We start from the raw sequence: 25,799 nt of genomic DNA on the forward strand, positions 1-25,799 counted from the left end.
ATCCTCCATTTTCACATAATGCCAATTTTTGCATAACGACCTGGTCTTTGGAACCTAACTTTGTTGATAAATGAGGAATTGGGTGTATTAAACCTCTGAAAGTTGGTTAGAAATTCCAACAGAGACAGTTCTGGTGAGAGAGAAAAGACATTCTTCTACTTCATTTGAGCAGCTAGGGAAGTAAACGGAGTGGGGGGCGTATGCACAGATATATGGGATTATCTTGATTATCACATTCAAAAGCACTTTAAGGCTGAAAGACAGGAGCATAGGTTTTATTACTAACAACTTTTCAGTGTAAGCACTGGCCAACTAGGAATCTGAGGCGGAGTTATTGCTTCTGGTAACTGAGCTCCAGGAGCCACCTGAGAACGCCAAACCCTCCAACTAAAATTTCAAATAGACATTTAAGTGAAAAATGCCCTTGCTTGCAGTCTATGTGTTTTTGCCTAATTTGCAGGATAGTTGGTAATCAAAGTTGGATGAAAAAAAGTAATTCAGATATTTAATTTTGTAATCCGTCATACAAAAATTACACATTTTGTAACATTTCTGGAGGTCCCTGGGTGGTCCGTATGGTTTGCATTCAACTTCTAATCTGACAGTTGGCAGTTCAAATCCACCCAGCTGCACTGTCGGAGAAAGGTCTGCTTCCAAACAGTTCAGTCTAAAAAAACCCCTGGAGTTCTCTCCAGGGTAACGCCGGGGTCACCGTGAGTCTGCGTGCCCTCGACAGCCCTGAGTTTTGTTTGCTTTTAGATGGTTCTGTATCATAAGAGGATTGTGCTTTTTCTAACTGCAGCTTCATCCAGATCCCTGAAAGTGCTTAAGAACTCCTCCAGCAGCGAGTGGACGGGCGAGCCTGGCAAGGGCAACTCGCTGGACTCCGACGAGGGCAGCCTGGGCAGCAGCACGCAGAGCAGTGGCTGCCGCACAGCCGAGAGCAGGCAGGACGCCAAGAGCACGTCGCCAGCAAAATACCCACCCACACGCTTGTCAGAGCTTTCAGATAATCTCATCAAAGAAAGTGATATTCTGAGTGATGAGGAGGATGACTGCCACACAGCCCTGAAGCGGGGCAGTCCCACCAAAGACATTGAGATTCAGTTCCAGAGACTGAGAATCTCCGAGGAGCCCAGTGCTCACCCAGCGGGGCCGCGGCCCAGCACAGAGGCGCAGGAGGGCCAGCAGGGAGGCGAGCACCCCAAGCTGGTCCGCGGGCATTTCTGCCCCATCAAACGCAAAGCCAATAGCACCAAAAGGGGCAGAGGGACCCTGCTCAAGTCACAAGTCCGTCACCAGTCCCTGGACAGTCAGTCTGAGCACGCCAGCTTCGATTTAAACTCTGTTCTTGAGCGAGAGTTCAGTGTCCAAAGTCTCACGTCGGCTGTCAATGAGGAGTGTTTCTACGAGGCAGAGAGCCATGGAAAGTCATAGGACAGGAAAATCGTAGGCTGGCCCCACCCCACACACGGGCCAGGCCGCTCTGCTCCCTCCTAAACTGGTGGTGAAACGGACAGGGCAGGAAAAGGACTCACTCTTGGGTTTCGTGCAGTCTGTGTTCTTTCCACACAATAGTTGTAAAGATTTAAGTTATTTTAATTTATTGTGGATCGGAAAACTAGATTAAATTGCTCGGAATCTGTAAATTACTTAGTTTACATCCCTTTTGAGCAGGTACCAGAATGATTTAGAATCCTTAAAATAAAACTGCATTCTAATTATTTTAAGTTATGGAAAAAAGCAAGGTGGGGAAGTTGTAATCAATAGCTTTTTTAAAGGTCATCTCCCTTTCCCCCCAATTCTCTGGGCATTTTCTTTGAACTATTTTTGCTTTATTTAAAGCATATTTATTTCAATGTGGTTTAGGGCACACTGTGGAGAGATTTTGTTTTTTTGTAAGGTTGTACTAGGTGGCTGTTTATACAAACATGTCAAACCTATGCAGTGTATGTATTAAAAGAAAGCTTGTACTGTATCTATCTTATTTGATGATATTTATTTTCTCTACCAACCTGTACAGTAAAAGGAAAAGAAGTCCTATCTGGTCATTGGCATTTTTATTGTCATTCTGTGCCTGGCACCGTGCGTTAGTGTCCCCAGTAGCCGCTAAAGGCTGTGAGTCTCCCGAGCTGCCTCCTTCTGAGTCCTGCCTTTGTTCTGCTTGAGCTCCTCTCGGAAGCTGTAGGCAAAGAGGTGTGGGTCTTCATCACACATTTTCCGGTAAACGTCACACAGTCTCTTAAAGTGCAAGAGAGAGAGGTGACAGGGCCGGAGAGTCGGGTCCACGTCTGCCAACTGGAGCAGTTTCCCAGTGCTTTCTAAGCGTTGGGCTTCGGGGAATAACATGCTGAGGGGGAGAGAGAAGAAAAAAAAAAGCATTTTAATGACATGCTGTGAGTTGTGACACTGCCTTCACCTGCATTTGGAACAGCACAGTCGGGACACCCCAGGCAAATGGGGATGGTGGAGGCCGCTGGGGCCTCCCCATCTGTGTCCTGGGAGACTGTACCCCGTGGAGAGGACTCCATCACACCACCAGTGACACCGATGACCGTTCACTCTGGTGCGTCTAACTGGACTGCAAGGTGACCACGTGTGTCCATGCTGGAAAATATTTCTGAGAGCTGAAACAAAATCGGCATCTTTCGGGGATTTTGAATGAATCTCTGCTCGGTGCATTCTTATAAAATAGGAGTTTGCTTTGCCTCGATTTTGATATGAACAATACAGTTTTGATTCTCTATGAATTGAACTTAGCAGCCTCTAGAACTTTCACCCCAACACAGTGACCTTTCTTAGCAAAGTCAGAAAGCAGCTGGTGTGAAAACACAGTTACTCCCCTCTTTACGATATTTGGAAGCTGTGTGTATCAACAGTCTCAAAATCACCTCCAGGTGCACACCCTACAATCCACTACCCGAGTGGGTCACTGTCGTCCAACGCCTGAGATGGACTGACGGAAGTTCGGCAGAGCTGCTCCAGGGTTTTACCCTCTTGAGCTCACCCATGGCGCCGGAGCAGAGACAGCTGCTTTTCCAGGCAGGTGTTCCTCTCAACAAGGAAGGGCGTGCCCCTCCCCGCTTTCAGGGGGAGGGGGAGACGACTTAGATACCCGGGTTCAGTGTCATGGCAAGGGCAGCCCGATCTTGGTTTCCAACCTCTGGTACTGATTGGTGGTGTCATGTGACTGCAGATACCAACAGGTCAAAGTGGGCCACAATATTTGGGCCATCTGCCCAGGGGACTGTGGGCCTGAAGTGTCAGGGCCCCTCATTCAGCTGTGGGGTTACCTGGAAACACTAGGACCAGCTCTGGACTCAGGCTAATTCCAGGGTTTCCAAAAGCAGAATGTACATTTTGTGGACAGCGTATGGCCATACCCCGAGTGAGGGTGAGTGCACACTGGCTTTGAACTAGTGTCCTGCTGGACACACAGTGCTCCTGACTGGGGCTGCACCTAGCCAGAGGGCGCCTTCTTCCTAATTTGCACAGCGATGGCCAGTGGTATCCATGTGGCCAACCCTATGCCCTTCATCTTCCTTGAGAAGCAGCAATTACCTGGCTCAGCATGAATGCCACTTCCCTAGAACTGCTGTGTGGTGGGCTGGGATCTGACCTCAGCCATTAAAGTCCCCCAGAGTAAGTGCCTGTGGACTGGAATGGTTGAGGAACGCAGCCCCACTGCTCTGGAGGTAATGTCATGTGCTAACAGGACACATCACAGGACAAGGAGAGGAGAGGGTTAACATGGCTCCACATAAGGGGGTTCAGAACAGGAGAAACGTGTGCCTTTAAAACTGAGTCCTATCAAACAGCTCAATGTGGACTCTCTGAGATGGAAATCTTTTAAAACGTGTGCTTCTCTGCCTTTAAGCAAGCCATAAACGGGCCCAACTCCACCTGCCCTCCACCACTGTCAGTCTGTCCTACTGTGGTGACCTATATGGTGCTGTGATGCTGGGAGCTATGCCACCAGTATTACGAGTAAGTGCAGGGTCACCCATGGTGAACAGGTTTCAGTAGCGCTTCCAGACGAAGACAGACAAGAAATGGGGACCTGGAGATTGACTTCCCAAAACGTGGACAGCAGCAGAAGACGGACACAGTGCCAGCGGGTGAGCCCCTTGGGTGGAAGGCACCCAAAATACGACTAGGGAAGAACTGCCTCCTCAAAGCAGAGTTGACCCTAATGATGTGGATGGAATAAAGCTTTCGGGACCTTCATTTACTGATGGGGCACGACTCAAAATAAGAAGAAATACTTCCAAAAACCCATAACTAATCAGAACGTGGAATGTACAAAATATGAATATAAGAAAACTACAAGTTGTCAAAAATGAAGTGGAACACAAAGATCAATATCCAGGAATTAGTGGGCTGAAATTAAAGCTGCATTCACAAAAGGACATAGATCTGATGTCCGATGGATCTTGGCTGAAAACATGAATACCAGAAAGACGTTTACCTGTGTTTTACTGACTATGCAAAGACATTCAACTCTGGATCAAAACAAATTATGGATAAGACTGCAAAGACCAGGAATTCCAGAACACTGTTCTCATGCAGGACCTTTACACAGGCCAAGAGGCAGTTGTTCAAACAGAGTGAGGGTATACTGCATGATTTAAAATCAGGAATCATGTGTCAGGGGTGTCCAACTTATTCAATCTGTACGCTGAGTAAATAACCCAAGAAGCTGGACTATGGGATGAAGACCTGCATCAGTACTGGAGACTCAACAACCTGTGATGTGCAGACAACACAACCTTGCCTGCTGAAAGTGAAGAAGACTTGAAGCACTTGCTGACGAAGATCAAAGACTACATCCTTCAGTATGGATTACACCTCAACATGAAGAAAACAAAAATCCTCACGTTGGACCGAAAAGCAACATCATGGTAAGTGAAGAAAAAAGACTGAAGTTGTCAAGGATTTTATTTTACTTGGATCCACAATCAATGCCTATGGAAGCAGCAGTCAAGACATCAAACAATGTATTACACTGGGCAAATCTGCTGCAAAAGACCTCTCTGTAAAGTGTTAAAAAGCAAAGATGTCACCTTGAGGACTAACACGTGCCTGACTCAAGCCATGGTATTTTCAATCGCCTCATGTGCACGCGAAAGCTGAGTGATGAATAAGGAAGACTGAAGAAGAATTGGTGCCTTTGAATTATGGTGTTAGGGAACAATACGGAACACAGCATGGACTGCCAGAAGAATGAATAAAACTGTCACGGAAGAAGTACAGCCAGAATGCTCCTTAGAAGCCAGGACAGAGAATGTATGTTACATACTTTGGACATGTTATCAGGAGAGACCAGTCCCTGAAGAAGGACGTCATGCTTGGTAAACTAGATGGTCAGCCAGAAAGAGGAAGACCCCCAGTGAGATGGACCAATACAGCAATGGTCGCGAGGCTGACGCAGGACTGGGTAATGTTTGCTTCTGTTGGACACAGGGTCAGTATTTGTCAGAAATGACTTGATGGCACCGAACAACAACAGAACCTTTTCTGCATTGTCACTGGATAGGCAACATTGCTATGGTCACTTCAGGACATGGCAGAAAGATAGACTCTAACCCACCGTGTGTGTCTCGTTTTCCTGCTGGTGCTCTACACGCCACCTGGAAGGTGAGTTTGGGATCTGCTGGGTCATTTACCTGGAGCAGCAGGCGAGGTAGAGCCAACATGCTCTCTCTGAAAGAAAAATGTGCTGTGTGCAGACGGTGTGACAGCAGACTGGTCACTCAGAAGCTGTATTTGCTTCTTCGTTCTCAAGTGTGTTCTTAAAGAAGCCCTATTTGGCTCCTCTCTGTCCACACTGCGGAAGCACCACTTCCCCAGTGCAGGTCATCATCAGCTGTGCAATCAGTTTTAGGTTGGACTCATGAACAACAACATCAGAGGTGGAGTCAAGGACCTGCTTTTTCTTCAGGGACAGCCAGGCTCATCTGTCACAGGATTTGAACTCAGAGTAATCGTCACAGACAGCGGGAAGAATCAGAAGAATCGCAGTTCGTCATTTTACTGTTGATTTTGTTTGTGCTCATTTGTGACGCAGGAGGCCCCTGCGTTAGAGCAGAGCTGCTCCGTGGGGTTTTCCTGGCTGTAATCTTTATGGAAGCAGGTCATCAGGCCTATTGCTTCCGTGGAGCTGCTGGGTGGGTCCAAACCACCAACCTTTGGGTTACCAGCTGAGTACAAGCCACTCGCACCACCCAGGGGCCTTCAACGTTCTTAATCTTTGAAAGTGATCAGGGATTTGGTACTGACCATACTGCTAACCAAAAGGTTGGTGGGTCAAACACCTACTGCTCCGAAGAAGAAAGATGAGGCAGTTGGCTTCCATTAAGATTTACAGCCTTGGAAACCCAATGGGCGTTGCTGAGTCGGAACTGACCCGATGGCAGTGAGAGTGCATGAATGTCTGAAAGGAAGAGAAGGCATTCTTACCTCAGGCCTCGGTAGCAGTACTTCCTTCTGAACTGAAACACGTTCTGGACGACTTTCTCCACCAGCTTGAACGGCTGTGTTATCGTGGGTTGTATCAGGGGAGTGAAGTGCACCACGCCCACGTCCACCTGCATTGTAACCACACATGTCACTTGGCGCCATGGCAGCACATGATCAAACAATTTATCTTCATAAACACAGGAGGCAGCGTTGTCAAGAGCATGTGTTTTCATGAACAAAACCTTTGCAGGCAGTGGGTCTGTTCCAGGCAGGTCAGATGCCTGCATTTGGGTGTGAAACCATAGCTGGCTGCCTCTGTTCCACAGTGAAAAGCACTAGGCTTACCCCTGTCGACTAGCTAACTGGAAGATGCAACTTTACAAGGACCTTTTAAAATGAATCCAAACAATCATTAAAGTTAGTAGGCAGATAACAGACAGCGTCCGAATATTTTACTCAGCTTTTCAACAGGTAAGAAACAAGCTGTAGCCACAGTTCTGACTAGAAGGTGGGGTGACATAGTCGAGCCTGCAGACAGACCCCCAGGGGGCCCTTAGAGCTAAACACCCCAGAAAGGCAATCAACTAGGCTATCGCTTATTTGGGGCAGGGACACTGATTAACGCTGCATGGCGTGAGCGTAACTTCCTGGGAGCAACCCTAACTGCCCCCAGAAGGCACAGGCAGGATCCAGAGAAAATGGGAGCCCCCAGAAACATCAGTGTTTGGGGTGCTCCACAGCTGCCAGCTGTTGGGACTCTTTAATTATCGGGAGATAAAACTTTTCAGGCAGATCCAATGCGAGATTTATGTTCCTCTGCCTTGTTTCAAAAATGGACTCATGGTGACTCTCAAGATACATGAGAGAGAAAGAAAGGAAACGTTAAAAATGACGACAATGGGAAACATAGAGGCAAACCAGTGACGTCACACACACACACTGGAAAGGCAAGGTCCTGAGGAACCGTGGGCCCGGCTACTGGGAACAGCTTGCGTTCTCCACACGCTCAGAGGGAGGCCTTCTGAGGCTGTACCCCTTTGCCTCAAGAATCCTCTCTGAGCAATGTCAAAGGTTGTCGTATTCTTTGTGAGGACTTGTTTCTGAAAATGCTACTGGCTAGAAAGCTTCTTAAAGATCAGCTTCTATAAGTGACAGTGGAGTGCCTTGTCTTTTTTAGGGTGGGATGAACATAACCATGTATGGTGGGAGACTCTGTGGACAAGTCATGGAATGGAGAATGGCAGCCATGCTGTGAGCTTGGCCTCTGGCTCTCTGAGAGCAAGGGCTGTTGGTCCCCATGTTGTCTGGATTGCCCCGCCAGCAAAAAGAGCCCCCTGGGCCGCCCGTCCTCCCATCACAGTCCCGATCCTACACTGCAATGATCTGGATTGGCGATAGCCACCGGTATGACACTCTGGATAGTGTGGACTGGCAAAAGCTGGGGATGTTCCCTACGGCAGACTGAGAACTGCCCTTGGAGAGGCCCTGCTGGGCAGAATTGCTGCTGTCACAGCCCACCTCAGGCCCACCAGCCCTCAGACCTTTTAGTGATGATTACATCCCTTTGGTGACTCTCCAACGACAATGACCAAAGTTCCTGACAAATATTAATATATTTTTAAAATTGGATCCTATGTGTTGCTAGAGAGCTCTGGTAGCATAGTGCCTAAGGCACTTGACTGCTAACCAGAAGGCTGGTGATTCAAACCCACCAGCCACTCCTTGGAAGGAACGTTGGGCAATCTACTTCATAGTGATACTGCCTCAGAAACCCAAAGAGGGGTCGCTGTGAGTCGCGTCCAACTCGACAGCAAATAACAACAACAACAACAACGAAATGTGTTGCTTGAGTGCTGATGACATAGTGCCTACGGCATTTGACTGCTAACCAGAAGGCTGGTGGTTCAAACCCATCAGCCAGTCCTTGGAAGGAAGATTGGACAATCTACTTCTGCAGTGATACTGCGTCGGAAACCCAAGGAGGGGTTGCTATGAGTCAGATCCAACTCGATGGCAGTGAGTGTTGTTTTTTGGTTTTTATGTGTTGCTTAAGCAACTCCGGTGGTGCAGTCCTAAGGCATGTGACTACTAATCAGAAGGCTGGCAGTTCAAACCCACCAGCTGCTCTGTGGAAGGAAGATGGGGCAATCTGCTTCCACAAAGATTCACCACCTCAGACCACCCAGTGGGGGTCATCAATGAGTTGGAATTGACTCAATGGCAATGAGTTTGGCTTTTCTTTCAGTATGTGTTGCTTAATCATTTTCTTAAGTTTAATAATGAGTCTTTCCTGTGAAAAACCAAGCATTTTTGTTAAAGACTAGGACTTTCTAGACCTAACAAAAACAGGGTGCAGGTGCCGGAGAGGCTCATGGTCACCAGAGAGAAGAGAGGCACTGCAGAGTGAGGAGGTAGACTGTGGAGGTGAACTTGGGGCTAAGGTGGGGCAGAAAAACTGCCACTAGGGGAGAGAAAGTCTGACTTGGGACGGAGAAGGGAGCCCAGTGGTCCCTCACCTCGTTGTCACCTCACCCACCCATCATTCTAGGACACCTTCTGCCATTTCCACATCTGAGCTCACTGGCCTTCTAGTTTCTACCTCTCCTCTGCTGCCCCAAGGACTCATTCTGTCCAATCCTCTCAGCCCTGTTATCACTGCCCAGTACTGATGTCAGTGTGGGAGGCTTCTTCTACTCCACTAGCTGTATTCCGATCCCACACAGCCCAAAAGTCCCCAAAAAATGCCTTTTAGCAAACATGAAACACAATTTAACCCTACCCATGCCAAACCCACTGTGGTGGGCAAGGCTAGGAGGCCCCGACACAAACAGGTTGCCTCCCCGTCCAGCACAGGAGCTCACATTTAAAATGTGGTCCATCTGGTGGTGCAGCAGTTAAAGCATTCGGCTGCTAACCAAGAGGTCAGTGGTTTGAACCCATCAGCCACTTCACGGGAGAGAGATGAGACCGTCTGCTTCTGTAAGGATTTACAGCCTTGGCAACCCCACAGGGCTGTTCCGCTCTGAGTTGGAATCAGCTCGATGGCAATGGGTTTGGTTTATTTGCCTCGTTTCATTCCTTCGAGATACAACTGGTGTTTACAAGTGTAGGAAGTGTCTCGAGTTTGCTTTTTTTAAATATGGTTTTACCCTGCATAAAGCCAACAGCTCCCCATGTAAAGCACAGCAGTAGATGTCTGCCGTTTGAATGCAGTCTTGGTATCAGCTAAGTTAGTGAATGTATTATAACTCCAGGAACATTTCCATTCACAGTGAAATACAGTGAAGATTTTAGGGGAGGACCCTATAAAGCTTAAGTGTCAACATGCCCTTCCGGTAATGCTCCCTCCTTTTGTGGGGAACACCTGTCCCACACTCTCCCCTACCTGTGCCCCCAAACACATTTCTCAGCGTTACTCAGAATGATGAAGTCCATTTCTCTAGAACCACAAGAAAGTTGCTTGGTAACTATGGTAACAGCAATAAAAATGTTTTTTCTTATAATTGAACCCTTACTTAAAATTATAACCATTATTACTTTGCATTTCAAGTCTATTAAAAGGGTTGACTACAGAAAAGAAACCAGTACAAAGGCACTAGAACACACTTAAAATATTCTTGTTTAATGTTGCCAGCCCGTTTCCAAACCTGGTCTATCAGTACCTCAAAAGGACCTCCTAAAACTTCAAAGGGTTTAGAATCAATGTAAATGAATCTGCCTCCCAAACCCATTACAGCGTCAATGCTGAGCCCGCTGAGGGTGCTGCTCACCATGGCAGCTGTGGCTTCTACCGGCTGAGTTTCCAGCCCAGAGTCCAGGATGGGCCTGGTTATGAACACAGAGGACCTGGTGTAAGAAGCTATTAAATCTCAAACCTTAGCTGTTTCCAGTTCAGATCGCGGGTCCACATGCTGTATGGAGAACACCAGGGCAGTTCTACTTGGTCCTACAGGTTGTTCTCAGTGGGTTAAAGAATGAACGTACCGACCCAGTTCCAGACTGTGAGATGCTCATAACATGCCCAGAGCGAAGTAACTACCACATGGAGCTAAGGGCACCACACTGGCTGCTGTCAGTCTTCAGCACTGCCCCTGGTGTCCTGGATCATGAGCAGAGTGTGACCTGTGAATGGTGGGCAGTAGAGGGAGGTGAAGATTAGAGACAAGGGAGACGGAAGAGAGGAAGAGCGAGGAGGAAGTCACTGTCAGTCAGCCAAGATGCTCAGAGCCACAGCTGGCAGCAAGAGAAGGAATGGTGAAAGGAAGACCTTAAGAATGATATAAGGAGGACCCAAAGAAGAGAAGGTCTGAGGCATTTTCCCTGAACATGTGGGCAGCTGAGAACAGATGTGCTCTGGGGGCACGAGGTAAGGCTGGCTTTGGAGTTTGCCGGTTGCTGGTACTGTTTGACGGGAACACAGGAGGGACGATGCGTTGCCTCCGCCCCGCCCCCCCAGCTGTCTAGTTCCTCCTTGGGTACCTGCTTCCAGCGAATGGCCGTCCCTGCTGGAATGCCACAGGTCCCACTGTTACAACACCTCGAGGCATAGGAAACAGTGGTAAATCATCCATGCTTATCATCATCCCTGTAATTATGCATTTTGTAGAAAAGTAGAATTATTTACAAATGTGAATGCAGCTCAAATTTCTGAAAATCAGTTTATTCTGCTGGAATCCTTGCCCCAAACTCGATTTAAGGGCAGAATATCAGTTGTCAAACCTTCAAACACTTTAACAGCATTCCAAGTGGCACATTCTGACGTATGCCACAAAGATGGCCCCCACTGGGGAACCTCGCTATCTCCTCTGAAGGTCACAACTGTGTCAGTTACCCATCAGCATGATACCTGCAGAGGTGCCCTGTCTCCCTTCGTCCCGCAGATCTTCAAGGGCCTCTTCCATCCCGGGACCATAGCAGGAGATTTTAAACAGCCACGCAGTGTTTCCCCTCAGAACACCTGCATGAAGGGGGACCGGAGGGAGAGAAGGTCTAGGACCTGAGTTCCTGCCGGAGGAGGGTGTGCATGGGGCTGGGGAGAGGAGAGCAGTGTGAGGCCTGTGCTTCCCGCTCCATGCAAATGCTACCTAAAACAATACTCGGAATGAAGGAAGATCAGCCACGACTCTGGGGGGTCCCAAGAGAGGCAATTAGTTCAGGAAGGTGAAGTCCTGACACCACAGAAGGAACAAGAAGGCGCAAATGAACATGACGATGAGGCTCTCTTGGGTTTCGTCTGGGCTTTGGGATGAGCAGCAGGAAAGCCTTCCAGAAGCCACGGCCTGCCCACCCAGGACTCGGCGCCGTGGAAGCACTGGCCTCTGGAGGTGCCCCCAGTGCAGGCTGCGGGACGGTGCCCGAGGCGGCCCCCAGAGTGCCCTGCCAGCGCCCCAGGGTGTCCCCACACTGAGGGGGTTGCCATCGTCCCAGGTCTGGCCCCTGGTTTGCAGGTGTAGAGAACCTCCAACTCCAGTTCCTTAGGGATGGTTTCAGTTTCAACAAACTCACGCACTCAGTAAATGCGGCCACCGCTGCTGCCAGCATGATTATCAGCAAGACTGAGAAATAAACCAGGATGTAAATCTACAGTGACCTACCCTAACACTCCAGTGGGCCGTCAGGCCTCCTCCTCCTCCTCCTCCTCGCCGTTACACTGGGCACGGATCAAGGTCTAAGGGCACACGGCCCCGAAGCGTCAGAGCGCGAGCCCTGAGAGCCTGGCGCACAGTCGGCGGTGCAGGCCCCACCCCCGGTCGATGGGCAAGGCCCCCACACCCGCCCTTCTAGTGCGGAGCGTCTGCAGCATGTTTCTGCGGCCCGTGCTCTTCCCGGCCTTTTAAAGGGAGTTCAGCAGCTGCTGGATCGCATCCTTTACCTGCCATTCTACTGGTTAAATTCATGGAGGTCCGGGGGTCCGGGTGGGGGGGGCCCATGGTCCTCCCAACGTAGCACCACAGATGTAAAACGATGAAAACCCAAGCAAGCCCTCAAAATCTGCAAGCTCACCAAGTCCTCACGAAGCGGCGTCTCTCTGCACCCTGGAAGGCCCTCCAGGGTGAGCCGGGACTGAGACGCAGGGACTCAGAGGCTGAGGCAGACACTTCAGGGCAGGAAGCAAAGAGGAGGGAAGGGGGCGGCTGAGCAGCAGGTCCCTACGCAGGGACATGGTGACCACCATCTCCACACCACCCATAAGCGGGGACATTTTCAAAAAGTCCGGCTCTTCGACATGAACTGCCAAGGAGAGGCAGGCTAAGAGCTCAAAAACACGCAAGCGGTTTATGGACTGAGAAAATGAGGTTCATCTGCAAACGGGGCCACCACCTGCTGTGTTAGTGTCCTCGAGTAATGTGAGTCAGACACGGGAAACAAGTTCCCCAGACCCTTTCTTGGGGTGACATAAAAACAGGGAGCAAAATTTTATAAAAATAAAGAAGCAACTAATAAAAGAGTGTTATATGCAGAAAAGGAGCTCTGGTGATGCAGTGGTTAAAGCATTCTGCTGCTAACCAAAAGGTCGGCAGTTTGAACCCCGCACCCACTCCATGGGACAAAGCCGAGGCAGTCTGCCTCTGTAAAGATTGAAGGCCTCGGACACCCACAGGGTGGTTCGCCTACATCCTCCAGGGCACTAGGAGCCAGAAGCTATTGGATGGCAGTGGGTTTATGCAGAAATATGTATATGTGACTTGCCATCAAAGTCAAAAGAGCTAGGAAGGCCTCATTAGACATTTGAGAATAGAAATCAATCAAGGAATATTTATTGTCATTTATAACAGAGCCCTCACTATATTCAACTCATCTACATACTACCAATTTAAAAAATTAAAGAGTCTTTAGGTCAGCCTGAACCATTACTTTAAAACCAAAATGATCACAACGTGAGGGAAATAATGACCAGATTATGCTCTCTGCTGACCCTGCTAATTTACTAACTGTGGGTCAGGAGAGGGAGCTCTGATGGTGTAGTGCATAATGCATTTGATTGCTAACCACAGAGATGGTGGTTCAAACCCACCAGGGACTCCTTGGAAGACTGGGCAATCTACTTCCATAGAGATACCACCTTGGAAGCCCAAGGAGGGGTCGCTATGAGTTGAACCAACATGATGACAGCGAGTTTGGTTTTGAGTTTTTTGGGGCCAGGGGAAGATTATTGTTAAGTCACTTTAAATGTGTGGCACTGAACAGGTCACATCACATTCTCTTACTTGAACTATTATCACTTCCCAAGTAGAAGAGAAAGCCAACAGAAGAAAAACCATTGTGTGTGTGTGTATGTATGACAGAACCCTGACTCTTTACAGTTACATGGACAGCTTTTGGAAAATACTGATGGCTGGGCTCCACCCCAGACCAATGAAAGAAGAATCACTGGGGGTGGGGGGGGGTAGCCGTGGGCACCAGTGCCTTTTCTAAGCCAGACGATCCTCACATGGAGACTGGTGAGAAACACAGGTTCTGAGAACAATCTCCATCACTTAACTTACTGAATCGGTATCAGCACTTGAGTAAGTACGCACAGATGGTCATTTAAACCCACCTGACTGATTGTACACTCAAGGGACCCAGTGACATCCACCCTAAGCCAGCCCCAGTCCCTTCTGGAGTGCAGCTCACTTCCCCAGCATCTCCGGTAACTGGGAACGACCACTTGAGCCAGTTCCCACCGCTGAGACATTCAAGCAAAGTCTGCTGGGAGATTTCCAGGAAGAAACTTGCCTTCCCAGTGACAGGGTCAGCCACATGCCTCCCTGCCTTCTTGTCACCAAGAATGTCAAAAGTCAAAGAGGATTTTCAGGATTCGGGGCCTGCCAAGCAGAAGGACAGGTTTTCCATTAACTGACGTGGATGTGTGGGCAGAACAGGTTGGGGGAAAGATCAAGAGGTGAATTTTGTGACCTGTTAAAGCTACAATATTTATTAGTGATGACAATTGGGTAGCTGTGTCCACAGCTCTGGAGTTCAGGGGAGAGGTCTGGGTAAGAGAGATAAATTTAAGGGTTTTAAGACTTATCTTGGGAAGTCTCTGGACTTAATCAGAAGATTTAATCCTTAATATCCACATCAGAAGTGGACAGGACATCAATGAATTCTATTCCTACATACACCTGCTTTTCTGGCTCCTTTTTAAATACAAGAAATTCTGCCTGATTATAGATCTGTAGGCAATAAACATTTTTTGCATTTCAGAAGTTGTGCCTTTTAAAACAGGCAATCAATAATTTCTAGACTGACCATTCTCATCAAGGCTCACGAGAAAACAAGAATGTTTTGAAAATAGAAATGGACCTAAAAGCATGCTTAACCCATTTCTCCTGCAAGAGACGCCATTATGCTGGAGGCCAGCTGGAAGCAGGTTGGTCCTGCTGCCTGGCACCAGGCAGCCCCAGTCCCTCCTGCTCACACCGCTAACCATGGTGCAGTACAGAGCAGGTCAAGGTGCTAAAGGGAGGCTTCTGACATAGCAGTGATGCCAATGCTGTCACCATGGGCGGCCTCATCTTCAACTCTCCTTCACCCAGGTTTTATACTAAGTTTATGTATTTCTAGGAAATTAAAAAATAACTATGTGTCAAAATTACAACACTACTAGCTCAAAAAGCAAATCCACAGCTACACAGTCCTAAAAGGTTAGCTATCTTGCTAAATGCTAGACTTAGAAAAGATTAAAACAAGGCAAAAAGCAAACAAAATATGGAAAAAATCCAGATAACTGAAACATGTGCTTTCTTATTTATTACGCTTAAATAGTTACCACCTGGCATGGATAGTAGCAGCTGTGAAATTAAGGGGGGGGGGGGGAAAACCCTATCATTTTCTTTTTTCTCTCTAACCCACTGCCCTCAAGTTTAATCGCACTCACAGTGACCCTACAGGATAGAGTAGAATGCCCATAGGGTTTCTAAGGCTGTCATCTTTACAGAAGCAGCTGGTGGGTTCAAACCACTGACCTTTAGGTTAGCAGCCAAATGCTTTAACCACTGTGCATAGCTTGTAAAATAACAGTTGAACTGACCTGATGGCAGCTAGTTAAAGTCAAAGTTATTGAGGAAGAAACCATGAGAATCCCAAGCAGCTGAAGGCCAACTATACCTGAACCAGTATTCATGGTCTAGAACCTCAATGTCTAATAATTTCAGGTCTACTGGACTCTGACCATGTTTCAAAGAACCCCTGGCAAAACCCATAGGAGTCAGGCTAAACACAGCATTCCATGTCAGTTTATTTCACCCTACCCACCAGCTGTCTTGAACAACCAGAGCAAAGTGGAGTGGAGTGGGCCTCCGAAGAGAGCTTCATCCTGATTAGGTCCTACAAGATCAATGTCTGTCTCATCTGACTTGTTTCATCATGGCATTTGGTATCATTTTCTCATGACATTTTCTGAGGGCACTAGTTTTTATAACCTGGAAGCATTTTCTGTGGAAGGAGCAACTGAAGAAACTTGAATGCACCTCCAAAATGACTTGCAGTTTTACCGACCAGATTCTAAGTCAACTGTTGTTTCTGGATCTTCTTTTATTAAAACATTTTTTTTTTAAAAAATAAACTGTCTTCTGAATGGGTATTTTAAGAACAGTAAAGTCACCAATTTTGTGAATCTCGGTTTCAGACGAGTCAACATACAGCAGAATAAAAGGACCGTCTCGACTACCGTTTGCAAAGCGCAGTGTAGTTAAAAATATTCCAGACCATATTCTTTCATGTAATTGAGGGCATAAATAATAAACTGTCTCCCAATAAGAGATAAAAATTCAGAAACAAATTATAAGTCTGAAACATAGTATTAAAGAAAAGAAGCCTATTTTGTGAGTGCCCAAATAATTCTTCCTTTGCACATGGCGACACAAAGGCATTTCAGCTTTCAGGTTCCAACAAACCCTGCTGGAACAACAACGCCCTCCCTTCCCCGCCTCTCCGTTCTTAATTCTCCCACAGCTCGAAAAATGAGATGGAGAACCTGGTATTTATCTTCTCGCACCATCAGCAGTTTCTCCCCCGTGGACGTCTACGCTGCTCTTTATTTGCTGTCTGCAAGTTAACTTGTTGGAGTTTCGTCTCCAAGAATCGGGGTCTTTGCAATGATCCTCATGCATCTGCTTTCTCTTCCTCATACCGTCCTGAGGTTCATGTGAAGACGGCTGACAGAAGGGGTTAAGGCCACTGACAAAAGGTATGGAAAATGAGATGCTTCTATAAGGCGCAGAGAACTAAGTAAAGATTTTAAGTAGTGTTTAGTTTGAATGATAAGTTGTAAATCTGTTTTAAATACTGATTTTATCTAAATCTTGTCTGAAACTCTGACTTTGCATTTTAATGAAATCTAGTTCAGACCTTCTACTGGCAAACAGTTCATCAGTTGAACACCCCCATGTTCTGCTCTGGGTGTTGGGAGGAACCAGGAGGGGCTCTCTACTCAGGACCACGCTTGTACGTGACAGCCCTTTGCGTCTGCTGGCTTTCAGTACTTCTCTATTACCAACCACCACAGTGAAACAAAGTCTGCCTTTCTTCTCTGACACAGAGAAACTGGAAGGAACAGGCCACAACACTGTATTGTGCTCATGGCTGGAGAGAGAAAAAAGATCTCACAGCAACACACCTACAATGTCAGTCTCTTTTTATTTTTTCTTTTTAAGAAAAGACCAGCTAGCAATATAGCTGCAATCTCAGTCTACTTCCACCAAAGGAACAGAGCCGTGACCTTCATTTTGGGGAACAAATTCCTCCCGGCTAAGTCTTCTGTGCATGGCAAGTTCAGTACTCAGCAGTCAGCGCTATGCTTACTGCATGCAGTATCACGGTGTTGATCCCGAGTGTGGCTGGCTGTAATTTATCACTGCCAGTACTTGTTAATTATGATGAACATGCTCTCTGAAAGTCTAAATGATACTGAAATATATAAAACGTACTGGCTCATGGGAAGAAGAGGGTTATAATTGGGGAGCCGAGCATAGTTTGATCAACGTATAAAGGTTACTCAACCAAAAGAAAAAGAGAGAGAGAGAAAAAGAGAGAGAGCGAGGGAAGGAGCTGGTGCTAGAGGCTGTTAAGGGCAGTCCCAGCTGGAAGCAGCCCTGAACTGAAAACACGCGGGTCGCTAGGCACTGAGCGAGCTGGCTGCGTCTCAACTGCCCGCCAATCCAAAGCAAACTCACTGCCGTAGAATCGGATCCGACTCAGAGAGACCCCTCCTCGGGTTTCCGAAGCGGTATCACTACAGAAGTAGATTGCTCAACCTTCCTTCTGAGGAGTGGCTGGTGGGTTTGAACCACCAGCCTTCTGGTGAGCAGTCAAGTGCCTTAGGCACTGTGCCACCGGAGTTCCTCAACTGCTCACACCCCACACTTAAAAACAACTACTGTAAACTGCAAACAAGGGTTTGATTTTTTTCTAGAAACTTTATCTTGGTCTGAGGTATGAAAAGAAATCTAGAAAACAAAAGAGAAGTACACTGTGTAAAAGTGAGCATTTCCTAAGCGTGCTGGTGTTCACAACACGTCTGACTCTTAAGATCATGAAAAATAAAAGAATGTAATCCAGACTGTCCATGGTTTAGCTTCTTAGAAAACCAACGTTTGTACCTCTGGACAGTTCATCCTTTTAATACAGATATGAATTAACATGCCTGTGGATATTTAATGAAAGCCAGGCATCACCTTCTTGATGAACAACATGCCCCATTAATACCACAGTGTGTGTGTGGTTTTCCTGGGGAGGAAGGAGTGAGTCAAGTATGCCTTCTGCCGCCATATACAGCATCTTCCCTGCTCTGTGCGACTCCCCTGGGATGCACACAGGGGAAGTTTTCACCAGGAACCACTGGGGTCAAAGGAAAAGGATGCAGGATGCAATGAGACAGGAAGAGACAGCCAATGTGCTGCGAAGACCTGGGTGATGTACTACCTAAACCCCCAAGCCCCAAGGATGTACCAAAGGCTTCCTGCAGCTCTAACGATGGGCAAGACTGTATCAAAGGTTTCCATCAGCTCTAAGATCCCAGGAAAATAAATCAGCCTAAGAAGGAAGAGTACAAAGAAAAGAGTCCAAATGTCATTAAATATTGTCACATAATATAAAAAAATAAAAATAGGAATAACAGTGCCAACTAGAATTTATCAAGTGCTTTCTGTGGGTTAGATATTATTTTAAGCCCTTCCGATGCATAAACCTATTAATCTGGGACAGTTGCTATCATCTTCCTCATTTTACAGAAGCAAACGCTGAGGTGCAGCATAGAGAGAGAGGTTGGGTAAGGCCCAGATCTGACCCAGGAGTTCTGGATTCTGAGTCCATCTGCCTTTCAGGAAGGATCCGTGGATCATGACAGAGCCCTCCCAGAGCACCTGGAAATGAATTCAGAATTACACAATAGCCAGTGCTGCCATATCCCGGCAGCAACCACCACGCTCTCAAACAAGGCACCGAGGACCAGCAGACAGACAGGCGAGGCGGCTGCCTCAAACCCAGCAAGCCAGCGCCAACAGGCAGGCAGTGCCACCGTTTCCCTTCTCGTCAAACAGGAAAAGAAAAGAAGGCATGGACTCTCTCTGGTATCCTTTCACATACAACGATGTGGTTGTTCCTGGTGGGCATTTTTCAAGACTGGACGTCACTACCTCCCAATCTTTTGGAGTGCTCCTTTCTGCAGTAGACGACGTCATGTTCGGATCAGGGGACGATTCTGATCCCAACTGGAAAGGATCTCGTGGTTTCAGGAGCAAAGACAGTGGCCTAATGCAGTTTTGTGCCTGAAATGAAGTAAGCACGGGACTAGGCAAGGATTTCGCAAATGATCATCAACCGGAAATGGGGGCAAATCATCCCAGTGGCTCCACCCCTCCTCTCCTGCTGGAACGGAAGTTGATTGCCCAATCGTCCTTCCAACGAACGAGTGGCTAGTGGGTTTGAACCACCAGCCTTCTGGTTAGCAGTCAAATGCCTTAGGCATTAGGCCACCAGAGCTCTGGGCACTTAATCAGTACTTGTGTATCAAAACTATTTTCTGAATACCTAAGACTTTTGTGGTTACATGTGTAAATCAGTTCTGAAAGGATGTCTGAACTATCCTTCCTAATTAAAACTAATTTTTAAGATTCATAATCAAATCCTACAGCTGGAATTTGACGTTTGTAAATCTAACAAACGAGGTTGGTGGCAGCTTTGGCGGTAACCTGGCACACCCTGAATACAGTGGGAAGCTCTCCTCTTTGGGGGCTGTCTAGGACGGTGCATCCACAGTCCCCCAGCAGGACAGGGTGTGGGGTCTGAGCACGTGGGGGGGGCTTGCCCGGAGGCCTCCCACCTGTGGGGTCCAGCTCCAGCTGCTTCTCTCCCAGCCCCGGCCCGGGCTGCTGCAGGGTGGGGTGGGGAAGACTGCACTGCCTCCTTCCCTTCCCGCAAGCCTCATTTTGCCCTCTTTCCCCAGCCTCTGAACTTCCATCTCGCCTGCGCTGTGACTGAGAGCCATCCTCAGTGAGCACGGGGTTGGCCTGGGCCCACGCCATGGCCTCGGCGGGGCTCCAGCTCTTCGCTTTCGGCGTGGCCTTGTCCGGGGCCTCGGGGCTGCTCACGGCCACGCTGCTGCCCAGCTGGAAGGTGCGAACGGACGAGGGCGCCAGCATCATCACGGCCATCAAGCAGCTGCAGGGCCTGTGGATGGACTGCACGTGGTACAGCACCGGCATGTTCAGCTGCACGCTCAAGTACTCGCTTCTGGCCCTGCCCGCCCCCGTGCAGGCGGCCCGGGCCACCATGGTTCTGGCGTGCATCCTGTCAGCCTTGGGGATCTGCACCTCCACAGTGGGCATGACGTGCACTCGCTTAGGGGGCGACAGAAAAACCAAGAGTCACGCGTCTGCCGTGGGCGGCATCTGCCTCCTGTCCGCGGGGATCTCTGGGCTGATACCCACGGTGTGGTTCACCAAGGAGAGCATCGCTGACTTCATGGACCAGACGGTGCCTGAGCGCGACAAACACGAGCCGGGAGGCGCGGTCTACGTGGGCTTCCTCTCGGCGGTGCTGCTCTTCATCGCTGGCGTGATCTTCTGCACGTCCTGTGTCCGGAAGGGTCCGGAAGCTCGGCCCTGCCCACCCGAGCAGAACCGTCTCTCCGGCCCACAGCTGGCGGACACTCGCACACCCCCCCTTAAGGATTACGTGTAGACACGGCCTGCTGCTCGGGGCCTGCTGCTGGAGGCTCGGGGCCTGCCGCTCGGGGCTCGGGGCCTGCCGCATGGGGCTCGGGGCCTGCTGGGATTTCTGATCTGATTTTATTTCAGTCTTTTTTGGGTCCGATTTTATTTTAGATGAAAATAAAAAAGAAAACGAAAATTAGGCTTAACTCTCTCTACAACGTGCAAAAGACTTAAAAAACCCCAAAGTAGTTTAAAATCCTGACAAAACTATCTTGTACAATTACAACTATGTATGTCTTAAGATTTCTTTTTTTCATTAGTGTTTTCAGGTTTTGTTTAAAGGTTTATCATTGAAACAAACTTTGTATTAGTAAGGAAACTAATGACTTTTTTTTCCCCTTTTTAAAATGATGGGGGTACATCATCCAAATCGGTACTTAACTGGACTTAGGACTAAACTGCCAAGTGTCAAAAAAAAGTACCTTGCCCTAGTGTTAATCAAGAATTGCATCCACTTTTGCTACTGGCTTAGCAAACACCTTAGTAACTGGGTTTTGTTTAAAGCTACCTTGTGGGAGAGCACGTTAGGAACAAAAGAGCTGTTCAACCTATTCAGATATTGCCAAAACCACCCATCCAAGCGTCATCTGCTGTGACCTGCCTCTCTTTCATCTTAAAAAAAATGTCCACATACATTTGCAGAAGCCAATGATATTACATTCAAGCTAAGATTAAGGCAGAACTAAGGAAAAGAAAAGCAACTCTGGTGGCACAGCGGTTAAGGCATTTGGCTGCTAACCGAAAGCACTCTACAGGAGAAAGATGAGGCAGTCTGCTTCTGTCAAGATTTACAGCATTGAAAACCCTGTGTGGCAGTTCTACTCTGTCCTGTGGGGTCATTATGAGATGGAATTGACTCAATGGCAGGGGTATTTTCAGGAAAAGAAATTGGTAAATGCTACTACAGCAAAGGAAAACCAACCCAAACACAAACTACAATTTCTAGGGCTCTTAAAACATTAAGTACAAGTTAAACAATAATAATAAAAGAAGTTTGTTGGTTTTAAGATGCCAAACAATTTCCCGTTCACGCCTACAAAAGCTCTCCAGACTAAGTTCATTCCTCCTACAGTATTTTGGATTTCCCCTCTCTCATTTAATCTGTCATTTATTAGTATTTGGATAATAAAGTTTACTTTTGTTATTTTTTCTCAAATGTGGTTCAAGTTAACAAGTATATTGTTGTTCTCTTATAGATCAACCCTTCAATTAGTTAATAATGGATGTGCAAATAATTTTCAAAGTATAATGATTCTAAAAATATAAGTTAAATTATCTTACACAACTTAAATTTGTTAATAAGTGAAAAGTGGCTTTTCTAATGTGCAAGGGAAACACTACACACTTTTGTTTCTAATTTATTTACTAATTTAAGTTCAGTCACGTAAAGTGTGGGGGGGGGCAGCATTCTGCACATTAATAAACTCAGGAAGTGGGACCAATCTGCGTTATGTGAGAAAATAATTCTCCTTCATGTATAGAGAGCAGAGATCAGACTCCTTCATACCTATTTTCCGTGGTAGATTATCATTCTCTTCTGCAATGATGCCATTAGCTATTAATGGGAAGAGCTGAAATGAAATGGCAGTATTACCTATGCAAATCAGGAAGGGAGTCATTTCAGCAGATGTTTAAAGGACCATTTAAAGTATGCATTGCTTTTGAGTGGCCAAAATATTATTTCCTAAAGTAATGTGTCATTAAAACGAACTCTTAAAAATAATACTTGTGTGATAGGCTTGTTTTGCCATCTATAAGGTCATCTCACTTTGCCTAGTGTGACTGGAGTTACATGCAGTCTATGTAACTAGCAGTCCTGTATTTAAAAGTTTACTTTATATGTGCCAAGAGCTCTGGGGGTGCTGTGGTTAGAACACTGGGCTGCTAACCAAAAGGTTGGCGGCTGGAACCCACCAGCCGTTTTGCAGGAGAAAGATGAAGCACTCTGCTTCTGTGAAGATTTACAGCCTTGGAAACCCTGTGGGGCAGTTCTATCCTGTCCTGAAGGGTCACTATGAATTGGATCGACTTGACAGCCGTGGGCTTGGTTTTTTAGTTTTATGTGTGCTGAGGACAGTCTTCTATATAATACAAAATATGATTTTGATTAAGTGCCAGAACATTTTCTTCCTAAATAGATATGAGAATGTTTTAAACTCTCAGAAAAACAGTTGTTTCCTGTGAGTCAATGGCATAATCCTCTCTAGACTGGAAACAGCATGATGAAAAGGCGTGAAGTCCTTCCATCCCTACCTGGATCCACCTGCTTCCTCCACCTGGATCCTCCGGGCCCACCCTCTTCCTGCCAAGCTCCTAGGCATCCCTTAGAGCTCAGATGGCACCTCCTTTATGAGCTCAGCCTTGACTTCTCAAAGAGACTGCTGCATCTGACAGAATGACTGGTTTACAGAGGCTCCAGCTAGACCGGGAAACAGGTCTTGTTCTCACCGTTGTGTTCTCAGTGACTTGCAATGACACCATCCCTGGTCTCCATTGTGTTCACATATCAACTCATTTAAACCTCAGGACAATGCTAGGAGCAGGATCTGTTTTTGGCAGGGAACTGAAACAGAGAGAAGGTTAAAGAAAGGACCTAACTTGCCCAGGTCTCACAGCCAGCCAGCGGGGAGGGAGGATTCAACCTGTGGCCTGGTTCCAGAGTCAAACACCTAGGTGCCAGTCACAGCCTGGATTACTGTGTGACCTGATATAATAACTACTTAATCTCTCTGAGCCTTGCTCATGTGGAAATGAGGATAGAAACAACACTATTCATGGTTGTTGAAAGGACTGAATGAAGTAATACACACAAGGCAGTCGGTGCATGCTAAGTACATAATGAGCGTTGTCCAACACTTCTTAGTCGATGCCAGTGGATTTCAACAGGGGGCAATGTCTAAATATTCACTTTTCTTTGATTAAAAAGTTACCAGAACAGGAATCAAGAAGACAGCACAGAATAGGTTGGTTCATTCCCCTACAGAACAGACCCACATGTATGTATATTTTTAATGGTACAGGTCATCCAGTAACTCTAGCACAAATGAAGAAGACCTTCATTAAGGCAAGAAAAGTGAGTGTAAGAAAGGGATGGATGTAAGAGAAATGGAGGTGATTAGTGAGAGAGGCTGATGACTAGTGACTAGTTCTACAGGTAAAGGGAAGGGGGCCAGGCTGCATAAAATGACCTCCAGGTTCAGGCTTGAGTGACGTGGCAGATGACGATGCCATTAAGCAGTAGACTGAACAGACAGGGAGGAGCAGGCCTGGGGAGACAGACAGACATTCCGTTTGGGACGTGCTTTTAATGTTGTCTCGTTACCTTTCTTTTATCACTCTACTTCAGCCGTATGTCTTTAACACATACTAACTTCACTGACTTTGGAGGATTTATATCCCAGCCTGTAATTCTGCAGAACCCTGTCCTATACCTCATTACTTCCAATAACTTTTTTGTTCATTTCATTGCCCTTTATCCATATATAAAAATGTCATCTGCAAGAATAAATTTTGATTCTTCTTTTCCTTGATTTATACTTACCCCATATTTTTTCTTACAGCAGTTATAGTAAGCATAAGTACTATTAGATTATACTAGTAAATACCCTTACCTCCACCCAACACTTACTTTATTCTGGTTTTAAGGAGCGTGACTCTTTGCTACTTCTCAATCATGAGTTTTTGTTTACACATTTATTTTAGACCCACCCACTTTCAAAAAGAATTGGAGGCAACTGACAATAAAACTTTAGGTTTAATAAATATAAAAACAACACTGACACAGAAAATAGGCTCAAATAACAAAGAAAAGGAAGAGGAAAAAAAAAGCCCTCCAATAGTCCTGCTTGTAGGATGCTACAGTAATTAACTAGGGAATTAAGTCAGAACTTCCAAACAACTAAGGCAGAAGACCACATGAGGTACGTTACAGGTTTGTGATGGGTAGGAGCCCATGGCAGATTCTACTGGTGCCTTGCCCAAGCGCCACCCACCTGCAGGCCAATGTACCAGCTGCCGGGTGTTGAGTGCTGACAGCTCCCACACCTGGAGCTACCTTACTGGGAAGTTGGGCCCCACTGCTCTCCAGGAGGCAGCCAGCAGCCAAAGACTGAGCGACACAGGACAGACTGACTACAACAGGCCAGCCGCCTGCCTCGAGGTAGGACTGCTCTGAGGGGCCACCTGTGCCCCAGGGCTCCCTCCCCCTCTCCCATGGGACCAGGCAGAAGCTAGTCTCCAGGGGAAATACTGCCCTTGCTCGCTTCCCTCCCTGCCCGTCCAGTCCGGCCTCCCTCACTCCGGCCCCTTCTCCTGAGAGCGCTTCTCAAGACGTCACTTTCATAAAATCCTTCCCAATCTCTGGTTCTAAGAGCTCTGGTGGCATAGTGCCTAAGGTACTTGACTGCTAACCAGAAGGCTGGCAGTTCAAACCCACCAGTCACTCCTCAGAAGGAAGGTTGGGCAATCTACTTCCATAGAGATACGGGCTGGGAAACCCAAGGAGGGATCACTATGAGTGGGATCGAACCCGATGGCAGTGAGTTTGTTTTTTTGTTTTTGATATTAGATGCTTGGGTGGGAATATGCAAATGTGAGGTGCCCTTGAACTACAAAGCAACTGACAGCTTGCTAATAACATAACTAAGGTGCAGGGCAATGTTGTGGGGGGTGGGGCCATGCAAATAAGGTATATGGGACCTTAACATGGGGACTGGTCAGTTTTGCCACCCTGCTAGGCTTAAAATGTGCCATCCCAGAGGTGGAAAGGGGGATCTTGCTATCACAAGAAGAGATGGGAGAGGAGTGCAACCTTTAGGTCCAGGCTCCCTGTGCTGGGAACCTTATTGACCCGAGAGGCAGTGACAGACAGGGAGAAGGAGGGGCGGAGAAGCAGACACAACAGAACCAAGAGACGACAGGAGACAGCACGCCTGGTGGGCTTCTGGACCCACCGAGCAACAAAGCCGAGCACCTGCTGCGGCTGAGCTCGCCGGCCGAGGGGGGTGCACGAGCTTTTTAACAGTTGCCCAGGCAGGGCAGCGAGGGCGAGAGAGAGGCCTGCGTGCCTGTAAGCACATGGTGGAGGAGAGGCTGTCCTGGTCAAAGAAATGTATCCTGAGTTTATGATCATGAAATCTAACG

At 47.3% G+C, this 25,799-nt stretch overlaps 2 protein-coding genes across 2 annotated transcripts in view; one reads left to right on the forward strand and one right to left on the reverse strand.

Moving 5' to 3' along the window:
- The window catches only part of TIAM2 (TIAM Rac1 associated GEF 2), a 583,282-nt gene extending 581,845 nt beyond the window's left edge, over positions 1–1,437 (forward strand). Inside the window, exon 25 of the mRNA XM_007956200.1 lies at positions 803–1,437. Coding sequence (XP_007954391.1) covers positions 803–1,437 — 635 coding nt within the window. The remainder of the gene's footprint in view (positions 1–802) is intronic.
- A 672-nt stretch (positions 1,438–2,109) lies between these two features.
- The window catches only part of TFB1M (transcription factor B1, mitochondrial), a 57,735-nt gene continuing 34,045 nt past the window's right edge, over positions 2,110–25,799 (reverse strand). The window contains exons 6-7 of the mRNA XM_007956201.2: positions 6,460–6,587; positions 2,110–2,350 (exon numbers count right to left, since the gene is read on the reverse strand). Coding sequence (XP_007954392.1) covers positions 2,110–2,350; positions 6,460–6,587 — 369 coding nt within the window. The remainder of the gene's footprint in view (positions 2,351–6,459; positions 6,588–25,799) is intronic.

This window comes from Orycteropus afer, unplaced genomic scaffold (genome assembly GCF_000298275.1).
Source record: "Orycteropus afer afer isolate SDZICR_OR568_19922 unplaced genomic scaffold, OryAfe1.0 scaffold00581, whole genome shotgun sequence".
Lineage (NCBI taxonomy): Eukaryota > Metazoa > Chordata > Mammalia > Tubulidentata > Orycteropodidae > Orycteropus > Orycteropus afer.